The following is a 12,683-nucleotide window of genomic DNA, read 5'->3' as shown; positions in this document are numbered from 1 at the left end:
TGGCGTAGTGGTTAAATGCTACGGCTGCTAACCAAAGGGCTGGCAGTTCAAATCCGCCAGGCGCTCCTTGGAAACTCTATGGGGCAGTTCTACCCCGTCCTATAGGGTAGCTATGAGTTGGAATCGACTCGACGGCACTGGGTTTGGTTTTTTTTTTTTTGGTAACAACAACAAAGTTAAAAGATGCATTTAATATGTTTACAAATCATGAGTATTTTAACAAGCATGTCAAATTGCATTACGATTTTTTATTAAGCTATAACCAGGGCTTCAAACCTGAGCAACTGGTTCAGTTATGGCAGACAAAGCGAAACTGGAACAGAACCAACTTTTGAAAATTTGGGTTATCCAAAACCATAACCAGAATGTGAAAAACTACGGGTCAAAGCCCTGTAATAGGAGGCTTGGAAGAGGCGTAGTAAGCCCTTTCAAGAGCCTGATGTGTGAAACCGAATTATTGTCAAGACTGAGGAGAGCAACACACATTCACAGTGATGCACAGTCAGCCGCCATCTTTCAACGGGGCACCACTATTTCTGACTCTGTGCAAAATCCAACGGCCAAGAGATTTGTTGCTATGCAATGTAGAATGCTGCCCTTGTTTTCTAAGAGGGAGATTAAGTTTCTAGCAGGGCTTCAACCCATAAGTTCTCCCACTCTGGTTATGGTTCCAATTCACCCAAATTTTCAAAATTTGGGTCTATTCTGGTGTCGCTTCCTGGGCCATCATTGAACCAGGAAGAACTGGCTCAAGACCCTGGCTATAACGTAATGCTATAAAAAAAATATAAATTGAATATCAGAGTTTCTATTTTATATTAAAATGCAATCTGATGGCAAGTTTTTTGTTATCTGCATTTTATCACAATAAAAAAGTTTAAATGCAATTTGATATCCAATTTCTCAAAGAAAATCTAAGTACATACACGATCAAATATAAAAACTTAAGTCCAACTTAAAATTTGATTTCACTTATTTTAGACTACAAATTTAAGTTGCTTGTTGCTTATTTGTTTCTTCCCAAACTTTCCCGTTCCTTTCACTTTGACTAACTTTCACTAACCTCTCATCTTTGGCAAATCTTGTCTGCAGTCAATTTGTAACTTCTGTCAGATGGTCTTTAGTGCTAAGATGTTTATATATACAAATAGGCCACCTATGCCCCACCTATCTCTAAAACATTTTTGATTTACAACAGAAATATACACACTACAGATATTCCTTGATCCGTATTTTCCAGGTGGGCTGCACTGTGTTAAACACTGAGTATCAGAGACGTTTAAAATAGGCAGTAGATATCCATTTGCCAATAATATTACAAGAAATTATTCGTCAGTCACAGGGTTAAATTATACATACATTCTATGATCCTGATTGACTGAGGATTACAAATTCTAGAAACAGAAGTACCATATTGCCTTAGTCATCTAGTGCTGCCCGCTGCCCTAACAGAAATACCACAGGTAGATGGCTTCAACAAAGAGAAACTTATTTTCTCACAGTCTAGAAGGTTACAAGTCCAAATTCAGGGCACTGGCTCCAGGGGAAGGCTTCCTCTCTTCGTTGGCTCTGGAGGAAAGTCCTTGTCCTCAATCTTACCCTGGTCGAGGAACTTCTCAAGCCAAGGGACCCGGTGTCCAAATGACACACTCTGCTCCTGGTGCTGCTTTCTTGGTGGTATGAGGTCCTCCTGTCTCTCTACTTGCTTCTGTCTTTTCTGTCTCAAGAGATTGCCTCAAGACACAATCTAATCCTGTAGGTTGAGTCCTGACTCACTAACACAACTTCTGCCCATCCTCCCTCATTAACATCACAGAGACAAGATTTACAACATATAGGAAAATCATACAATACCAGGAATCATGGCCCAGCCCAAGTGATACACACATTTTTGGAGGGACAAACTTCGATACTCACACACAGTGGAATACTACGTAATGATGAAGAATAACGATGAATCCATGAAACATCTCACAACATGGTGGAACCTAGAGGTCATTATGCTGAGCAAAATAAGTCAGTTAAAAAGGACAAATATTGTATGAGACCACTATTATAAAAAAATCAAGAAAAGGTTTACACACAGAAAGGAACATTCTTTGACGGTTACCAGGGATGGGAGCAAGAGAAAGGAAGAATCACTAACATGTTAACACTAAAAAAAAAAAAATTAACACTAGACACGGTTAATTCTAGTGAAAAGAAAAGTAATACACAGTATGAGAGAAGTCAGCACAACATGACCAAGGCAAAGGAAGACACTGAGAGGTATGCAAGGATAAAGGGCAACTACAGTAAATACTATAGCATGTACAATCCTGCAACAATAGTAATAACAAACAATAATTTACAACTGGATGCACAGGTAGATATGTATGCCAAATAAGTGTGGGAGGTCATATGGGAGTACACCTGCGTGCATATATCCGTACAGTTGTGGATATTTCTACACACATATTTATATGTGCTGCATGTACATTCATATATATAATAGAGCGAATGGGGACACAGTTATGGAAACTTCTTAGACATAACCAAACACCTTGCAGGACTGAGTTACTGGGCTTGAAAGGTAAGGACCATAGTCTCGGGGGACATTTTAAGTTAACTGACATAACACAGTTCATAAAGACAACGTTCTACATCCTACTTTGATGAGTAGTGTCTGGGGTCTTAAAAGCCTGTGAGCGGCCATTTTAGATACAACTATTGGTCTCTTTCCATCCGGAGTAAAAAAGAGTGAAGAAAACCAAAAAGACTCAAGGAAATAATTAGTTCAAAAGACTAATAGACCACAGGAATCACAGATACCACAGCCTCCACTAGCCTGAGACCAGAAGAACTACATGGTACCCAGCTACCACTACTGACAGTTCTGATCAGGATCACAATAGAAGGTCCTGGTTAAAGCAGGAAAAAAAATGTAGATCAAAATTCAAATTCATAAAAAAGACTACATCTGTTGCTCTGAGAGAGACTGAAGGAATCCCTGAGACTATGGCCCTCAAGACACCGTTGGCCCTTAGACACCCTTCTAACTTGGAACTGAAGCCATTCCCAGAGATCACCTTTCAGCTGAATAACAGACAGGCCTATAAAGTGAACAGTAACACCCATGAGGAAAGTACTCCTTAGAACAATCATCTATATGAGATCCAAAGGGCAACATCTGCCCAAAAGCAAAGATGAAAAGGCAGGAAGGGGTGGGAAAGCTGGACAAATGGAAATGGGGAACTCAGGGTGGAAATGGAGAGAGTGCTGACACATTGTGGAGATTGTTACCAATGTCACCAAACATTTTGTGTATAAACTATTGAATGGGGAACTATTTTGCTCTGTAACCTTCACCTAAAGCATAATAAAAAAAAAAAAAAGTCTGAAAGACACTCTTCATCTCTTTACAGATGAAAAGCTTCAAGAGTCAGTAAAATAAGTGATTTACCTCACCTGTCTGCACCTCAGTTTTTTCTCTTAGAGTTGTTGGGAGGATTAAATTAGATGATGAATGTAAAAGCAGCACTTACCAGAGTACCTGACCCATAAAGAGCACTCCATAATTGGTAGTTATTGCAAGCATAAACTTTAGTGATTAAGGGCATGAGATGTGCAATCAGACTGCCTGAAAAGATTACTTATTAGCTGTATGACTTCAGACAAGTTGTTTCTGTTTCCTCCTCTGTACAGTGGAGATAATGGTGCTAATTTCAAAAAGTTGTGTGTATTAAAAAACTCCTTTAAAGCTCCTAGCACACTGCCTAGGACATAAGTGTTCATTAAAAGTTAGCACTTGTTAACACTCAAGGACAAACACCTTACTAGGGACAGTTGTTCTGTCCTTCATTTCATATCCTCCACAATGTCTCTACCGTCTCCTGAGGAAAAGCCCATCTAAAGTTTTTTCCACAACTGATCCACCTGGTATAAATCATACCCTCATTCTTTGCCCGTCTGTTTGAGCCCCTGCTGAGAATTTACATTTTGAACAAGTTCTCTTGCTAGAATCTACATTTTAACAAGATCCCCATGTAATTTTTAGGTATAACTTCCTGGATTATTGTGAGAAATGCAAATTCTCAGCAGGAAATTTGTTACAAAGGCAAATTCTCCAGTAGGGGTTCAAACCGGACAGAACCAGTTTGAAACCCTGTTATAAACTGATGCTAAAAAAAACAGTATCTACAGCAACATCCTTCTTGATTTTTTATCATTTCATCTTCCAATCTAAAAATCTTCCCTAAGCAAACAGGCTCTACCTGGACCAGGTCATCAAGAGGGGTGCTGAGGGTATTATTTATTTGTGATGGCTAACACAAAAAACCAACCTGCTAACATCACAGTTAGATAATCTGATTCATGTGGCACTGGGAATAACAGTAACAGTTTACTTGGTATTTGCTTTAGAGTAAATATCACCCTCATTTCACAAATCAGAAACCTAGTAAAAGGCTAGTAAATCTCTGAGTCAGAATTTGAGCCCAAAGCTCAAGCTCTTAACCACTAGGACACTACTCACTGCTCTCTTGGCAGGACACAAAATAAATACTCTCCTCATAATTGCTGAAATTCCATCTTGTTCCTTTCAATAATGAGTCTATGACTATACGATTCTTAAAAGAAGTACAGTTGACCAAAGAAGTAAGGAAAAGGGAGAAAACTCTGTTCCTGGCTTTTCTCTTCCAAAAGAAAAACACAAAATGGGCGGAATACAATCTGTTAACAAATAAACTTGTACATGAAAGAGATTGTTGAGTGGTGTGTTTGGTCCTTGCTGTGTTTTCTGTTATTGGATCGCAACAGCTTAGGCTGTTACATGCTGGTAGACTAAAATAGTAACTTACACTTTGCCTATTTGGACTGCTTAAGTTTGAGGAACCCATCTGAAAGAGTGGCTGACCATGCTGTGAAATGTCACATGTACCCTATGCTGGGCTGTTAGCACCAAAAACAGGTATGTAGACAACCGAGTCCACTGAGGAGTTGGGCAAGATGCAACCCAATTCCCAATTCTGAGTACAGTAAGCAGGAATACAGAATTATGCCTCAAACTCTTTGGGGGAGAAAAACTGAACAACAGTTCTTGAGTCACTCTAGGAGAGGCATGTTGGGCACAATACGTGGGATCGAATTCACAACAGCAACTCAAAAGATTAGACAGAAACTTTAGGGGGCAGGGAATTTATGTTAATGGGGGAACAACTCAGAAAAGGTAGGTGAAAATGGCTGAACAACTCAAGGAATGTAACTAACGTCACTAAATGTAGATGTAGAAAATGAAGAATTGGTGTATGATTTGCTTGCTGAAAGCTAAGAGGACTTGAAGCACTTATTGACAAAGATCAAAGACTACAGCCTTCAGTATAGATTACACCTCATGAAGAAAACTAAAATCCTCACAACTGGACCAATAAGCAACATCATGATAAAGAGGAAATATTAAAGTTGTCAAGGATTTCATTTTACTTAGATCCACATTCAATGCCCATGGAAGCAGCGGTCAAGAAATCAAACGGGATTTCATTTTACTTGGATCCACGATCAACGCCCACGGAAGCAGGAGTCAGGAAATCAAACGACACGTTGCATTGGGCAAATCTGCTGCAAAAGACCTATTTAAAGTGTTAAAAAGCAAAGATGTCACTTTGAGGACTAAGGTGTGCCTGACCCAAGCCACAGTACTTTCAGTCACCTCATATGCATGTGAAAGCTGGACAATAAAAAAGACTGAAGAACAACTGATGCTTCTGAATTATGCTGTTGGCGAAGAATATTGAACATACCATGCACTGCCAGAAGAATGACCAAATCTGTCTTGGAAGAAGTACAGCCAGAATGATCCTTAGAAGCAAGAATGGCGAGACTAGGTTTCGTGTATACTGGACATGTTATAGGAAGGTTCAGTCCCTAGAGAAGGACATGCTTGGTAAAGCAGAGGGTCAATGAAAAAGAGGACTCTAAATGAGATGGATTGGCACAGTGGCTGCAAGAATGGGCTCAAACATAACAACCACTGTGAAGATGGCACAGGACCAGGCAGTGTTTCATTCTGTTGTTTGTAGGGTCACTATGAGTCAGAACCAACGGGACAGCACCTAACAACAAACAAACATAAAAAGTAAACAGTAATAACTCATCTATCTAGCAGCATCAAGGAGTGAGAAATTCTAAAAGGAACTGATCTGACAAGGGTGCTAAGTCCATTCAATGGGGAAAAAAGAGTCTCTTCAATAAACGGGCTAGGAAAATTGGATTTCCACATGCAGAAAAATAAAACAGGATCCATGCCTCATGCCATACACAAAAACAAATTCAAAATGGATTAAGGACCTAAATGTGCAAACTAAAACCATAAAATTCTTAGACGAAGAAGCAGAGCAACACTGTCAGGCCTAGCTTGTAACAATGGATTATCTAATATAACAACAAAAGCACAAACAGCAAAAGACAAAATAAATAAATGGGACCTCATAAAAATTAAAACCTTTTGTTCATCAAAAACCTTTACCAAAAAAGTGAAAAGACAAGCTACCGACTGGGAGAATATCTTTGGAACCCATGTATCTGACAAGAACCTAATAACCAAAATATATATAAAACTTCAACAACTTGATAACAAAAGGATGAATAACCTAATTATAAAATGGGCAAAGGACGTGAACAGACATTTCACCAAAAAGGACATTCAAATGACCACCAAACACATGAAAAGACACTTAGTGTCATCAGCCATGGAAGAGATACAAATCAAAACCACAATGAGATACCATGTCACTCCCACTAGGATGACTATGATTTCAAAAAAAAAAAAATGTTGGCAAGGATGTGGGAAAATTGCTACTCTTACCCACTGCTGGGGGGAATGCAAATGGTACAGCATTGTGAAAAACAGGGTGGCAGTTTGTCAAAAAATTCAAAATACAACTACGATATGACCAAGCAATTCCACTCCTAGGTATATAGCCAAAAGACTTTAAAGAACGGACTCAAACAGAGACTTGTACACCAATGTTCACTGCAGCACTGTTCACAACAGCCAAAAGGTGGAAACATTCTCAATGTTCATCAATAGATGAATGGATAAACAAAATGGGGTACTGTATATACATACACTGGAATACGACTCAGCCAGTAGGAAAAATGAACTCTTGGCACATACTACAATATGGACGGAGCTGGAAGACAGTATGCTGAGTGAAATATGTCAATCATAAAAGGACAAACTGGTGGGTTTTCACTCTTATAAAAACACATGACAATGCTAATGTATACAGAACAAAGTTTATTAGTGGTTACCGGGGCACAAGGGAGGGGACTACTGTGTTTATTAAGTAAGGCGACACAGCTGATTACTGTAATTGCTGTCAATAAGTTGTACACCTGTAAAAAGTTGAATTGGCAAAAGCTGTGTGATAGATATATTTACAACAATAACAACAAGATACATTTATAAGAAGGATTAAAAAAGAAAAAGAATAGCTGCTGAGGCAGATTATGTACAACCAAATACCTTATGGGATTTGGTTTCCAGCTTGGGGGCTTAGGGTCATGGTTTCATGGGACATCCCAGTTAACTGGCCTAATAACATCTTCAGTGCTTCTGTTCTATCTCCTAGTTCACTGCGTAGTACCTGGGGTCTTAAAAGCTTTCAAGTGGCCATTAAAGATACAACAACTGGTCTCTATTCTCCTGGAACAAGAGGAAGAGAGTCGGCAAGAGGAGGAGGATATGGAATGTGTCGCTAACTGCCTCCATGAACAACTGCCTCCTCTGCCACAAAACCAGAAGAACTGGATGGTGCCCAGCTACCATTACTGAAAATTTTGATCAAAGATTCCACAGATGAATCCTGACCAGAAGGGGGATAATGCAAAATGGAATTTAAAATTCTCATGGACTCCAGACTTCCTGGACCATGAAGGTTGGATGAACTCCTAAAACTATTGCCCTGAGACCACGTTGAAACCAAAAATATCCCTGAAGTCTTCTTAAAACCAAACAATAGCTTAGCTTAACTATTAAAAAATCTCTGCCTTGGGCATTATGCTCTTTTAAGAACTATCTATACATGGAATCAAATTGACAACAGCAACTTCAGAGTAGATAGGAACCTTATGGGGCAGTGAAATTATGTTAAAGAGGGAAGAACAACTCAGAAAAGGCAGGTGAAAACGGTTACACAACTCGAAGAATGTAGTCAATGTCAGTATATGATACATGTAGAAACTGTCGAATTCATGTATGTTTTACTGCATATATTTTCAACAACAAAATAAATAAAACATTTTAAAAGCAAGGAATTCAAATGTAATATAAATGCCAAAAGTTTGTTCTTTCCAAATATAGCTTTCCTACCCTCCTCACTCTACCAGCCTACACTGTCACTTCTAGGTTCTCTCAATATGGCTAATTATTGCAGCTATTCTTATTTCTTTCTATTTTGCTGTTTAATTTATATAGGCTAAACCAAAAAACCCAAATCCATTGCCATCAAGTTGATTCTGACTCATGGCAAACCCTACAGCACAGAGTAGAACTGCCCCATAGGGTTCTAAGACTAATCTTTATGGAAGCAGACTGCCACATCTTTCTCCTATGGAGCAGCTGGTGGGTTTAAACCACTGACCTTTCAGTTAGCAGCTCTGTGGCTTAACCAGCGTACCACCAAAGCTCCTTTTGTATAGACTAGACAATCAAAATTTCAAGCCCACTGGAACCATATCTAGAATAAAACAAACTGATTCTGAGGGAAATTCTAGAGTAACCCAGGAGAAAAGTATATGAGTTTTATTGTTCAGACACTTGTAACATTATCTTGACTGTTCAAAGGGCACTTTTATGTTTTAGTTCTCCACTACATTCTGAAGAGTTGAAATTGCTAGAAAACCTCCAGCGCAATGAGGAACCACTGTAATGATCATTTCAAGATAATTTTCAAGCAGGCTTTTGCCAGACCTGAGACTTTTGCCATCAAAGAATTTACTATTCAGTAATGTAAAACAGAACACACATATATAACAGCGCAAGACAGAATAAGCAATATTTAAACAATGTATGACAACAACAGATGATATAATAACATGGCTGTAGAGGTACAAATACATATTAATTACAAATGACTGGAACAGGCAATAAATGATATAGGAACCCAAAAGGAGAGATTGTTTTTTCAAGTAAGGAATGGAGAAAATAGGAAAATTATGAAAAAAATTTCACAAGTCCTTGATTGAGTGAAGCTGAATCTTTTGACCATAGAAAGGAAAGCCTATTAAAGCGAAGTTCCCAACATTTGTCTTATACTACCATGTACTGTTTGTTAAAGATTTCATGGTGATGTTGACAAAAATTATGTTTAATGTAGAGTTAAAACAAAGGCTACTATAAACTAGTCAATTTGTTTAAAAAGAAAATGAAGTGTGCCTTCATGGAAGAAATAATCAAAGTTCTCTTACCTTGAATATGCCAACCCAATCTTTAGGATGTGGATGGATATATGGAGTTAGGGTGTAATGACATTCTAGGTGTACATGAGGAAGATAACTCTTGGCCACATTTTGAAATATGACATGTGCAAAGTTGGACGTCTGCAATGGGACTTCTTGAAAGGATGTCATTGTGTACCTGAAAGAAGTAATTAATATGTTGAATGATACCATCTACAAAAACCATGTATCTTCAGAAAATACCTAACATTTAATGCAAAACTTACAGATATTTGAATGCCATAAGTATTGAGAAGATATATACTTTAACACTGGAACACCTCCTTAAAAATGGAATTAAATATAAAAACAATCAAATTGGGAAATAACTAAAGCCAATGTGGCTCAGAAAGTTACATGGGGATTGTTGTTCGTGCCACTGACTTAATTCCAACTCATACCGACCCCATGCATAGAGAGTAGAACAGCTCCCTAGGGTTTTCAAGGCTGTGACCTTTCAGAAGCAGACCGCCCATCTTCTAAGGCAACTCTAGAGTGGGTTTAAACCTCCAACCTTTCAGCTTGTAGTTGAGCACGTAACCATTTACACCACCATTAAAGTTAAAAGAACAAAAAAACAACTGTCAACTCTCCTGGAAAGCCTAGCCCTTTGCTTCTGTTGCAACCAGAAACAAATAAATCAGAAATGTTCAGTCTACAAGCTGCCAATATAAACTTACCAGCCCCTAGCAACAGACACTACGAAACTGAAACAAGGATAGCAAAAAGTCATTATTTTATTGGATGTCCTTGTTGTTAGGTGCCATTGAGTCAATTTCGACTAGGCTGTAATCTTTCCAGAAGCAGACTGCCAGATCTTTCTCCCATGGAGCCCCTGGGTGGGTTCGAACGGCCAACCTTTCGGTTAACAGCCAAGCACTCAACCATTACATCATTTTTTCTTTCTATATCGAACTCTCAAACTTGATCATTTCCTCCCTAATCTGATCCACTGCATCCCCTGAAATAGCCTCTTTGTTCCTCTCTACAATACCGATTCTACTCTTTCATTCTGGGTTCAGTGATCTTACCTTGACTTCCCCTATTCATGTATCCTTTCCATATATTCAGTGATTAAAAATAGATGTGCATTAAAAAATTAAGTATATAGTGACAATGAAATACGTATATATTGTTGAAAATCTCTTACAGATTCAGTGAATGCTCAACCGCCTTAGTGAACACCAAACACTGGGTAGCAGATGAATGGTGACACTGGATTATAAAAAAACTGCAAGACCCAAATGTTTTCTGCATTTTCTGCTTTGCTTTTCAGAGAAAGGAAACTGGGAATTTGCTCATAAAAGTAATCTACAGACTATGTCACACACTCAGCATAATCACTGATTCGACAGTATACAAACTCTGACACTAACCCTATGGTACCTGCCTCTGAGTCATCAAAATAAGAATCTCTGTAATAATGGAGAAAACTGCAGCAGGATTTTTGCTAACCAAATTCATCTAATTTACTTCACTAATCAATGAAATTTCTACAGGGCAACTACAGCAGTAAGACTACTCATATTTTAGCAATCATTATGAAAGCTTCATTGCTAAAGAGCTAAGACAGTTTGCTTTTACAACTATTTCTTTTGCTGACTTGTTTGAAATACTCAGCCAAATTTTTTAAGTTTTGAAACAACACTTTAGAAAATAACCGCTTCTCTTGTTTCCTGTTTCTCCTCTGTCTCCTCGATGCTTCCATTATGGTCAAAGTACTGCTTTACTGCAACAATATACTGGACATTCCATAAATAAACTGTCAAAATAGTGAACCTGGAAGTCAATGTGGTACAACACGAGGCCAGTTGTCTCTGTTAGCCTCTCCCCACTGAGGTTTGCCAGGATGCAATACTCCTTAACCTCTGCCCACTAACAAAGGGGCTTTATTATCAATAACCCTATTTCACAGAAGAGCTTAATTGTTAATCCTCCCCACCTGGTAACCTGAAGCCTTCAGGAAAGCAACAACACTTGGCAAAGAAATGAGGAACTGTGCTTGAAATAACTGAAGAGTTTTGTTTCTTTGAGTTGTCTCTGCTAATCTGGGCTCAAGGAGATGTCACGATACTTAGGAAGTCATTAATGATAATCTCCTTTCAAGTCAGTGGTTTAACAAGGAAGAAAAAAAAGCCATGCACTCCAGTTCTTTTTAAAAAATGTTCATTATTAGTTACAAGATACCAATGATATTGTAGCTAAATCAGTTGAACCAACTTCTATTAGTACTATCTTAGAAGTACAGCCACAATGCTCCATAGAAGCAAGGATGAGAGACTATGTCTCTCATACTGTGGATCTGTTATCAGGAGCCATCAGTTCCTGGAGGTAGATATCATGCTTGGTAAAGCACTGGGTCAGCAGAAAAATAAAAGACCCTCTGCGAGATGGACTGACACAGTGGCTGCAACAATGGGCTCAAGCATAACAACGATTTTGAGGATGGCATTTTTTTTACAGGGCCAGGCAGTGTTTCGTTCTGTTGTACACAGGTAACTATGAGTAGGAACCAACTTAACAGCATGTAACAACAATCCCCCTTCAGCAATCCAATCTTTTTATAAAGTTCAATGAGACCATAATTATGTATTTTACAAAAGTTTTTCCACTCTCATTACTTTGGTTTTTTCTTTTCATTAAGTTCCAAGATAGCTTCTAGTCATAAAAATGTTAACATAGATGAATGCAATCTGAATATAATTACCCATTTTAAATAGTGAAATAAAAAGTCTAATCCCCCACAGTTCCTCTGATTCACTCTTCCCACAGATAAGGAGTGAAGAGATGGGAAAGCTTATAAAAAAGTTGAAATACACTGAGAATGCCAAGATATCAAGAAAATTCACACGCAGATTTAAACACTACCTACAGGCACGCACACAAACACAGGGCCCGGTGAAAAAGTAATGTGCAAAGTCACTGCATCACCTTGTGGTAATGATTGGGAAGTGTAGCTGAGAAAAAAACTACAAACTGCCTCAGTTGGAAAGGAAACACAGCCCTACACACAAAGGGAAATGGAAGCAGCTTTACCATAACAAATTTTGCTTTCCACCCTCTAAAGTACATCTCTAGAAACATGGGTATATTAAGCCAAGGATAAGTAAAAATTTTCCTGCCAAGAATTAAAGAGACAGATACATTTGACTAGGAAACAAATTCTGAAATGCATACACATGCTGGCTGCAGTACCTCATCTCTTC

General features: G+C 38.4%; 1 protein-coding gene across 5 annotated transcripts in view; it reads right to left on the bottom strand.

The window, feature by feature from the left end:
- TAX1BP1 (Tax1 binding protein 1) overlaps positions 1 to 12,683 on the bottom strand; it is a 94,808-nt gene that overhangs the window by 79,499 nt on the left and 2,626 nt on the right. For all 5 annotated transcript variants that reach the window (XM_049893325.1, XM_049893324.1, XM_049893326.1 and 2 more), the window contains exon 2: positions 9,448 to 9,616. In XM_049893325.1, the coding sequence (XP_049749282.1) occupies positions 9,448 to 9,609 (162 nt within the window). In that variant the 5' untranslated portion in view covers positions 9,610 to 9,616. The remainder of the gene's footprint in view (positions 1 to 9,447; positions 9,617 to 12,683) is intronic.

Source organism: Elephas maximus, chromosome 8 (genome assembly GCF_024166365.1).
Source record: "Elephas maximus indicus isolate mEleMax1 chromosome 8, mEleMax1 primary haplotype, whole genome shotgun sequence".
NCBI lineage: Eukaryota > Metazoa > Chordata > Mammalia > Proboscidea > Elephantidae > Elephas > Elephas maximus.
This window is presented reverse-complemented; position numbering and strand designations above follow the sequence as displayed.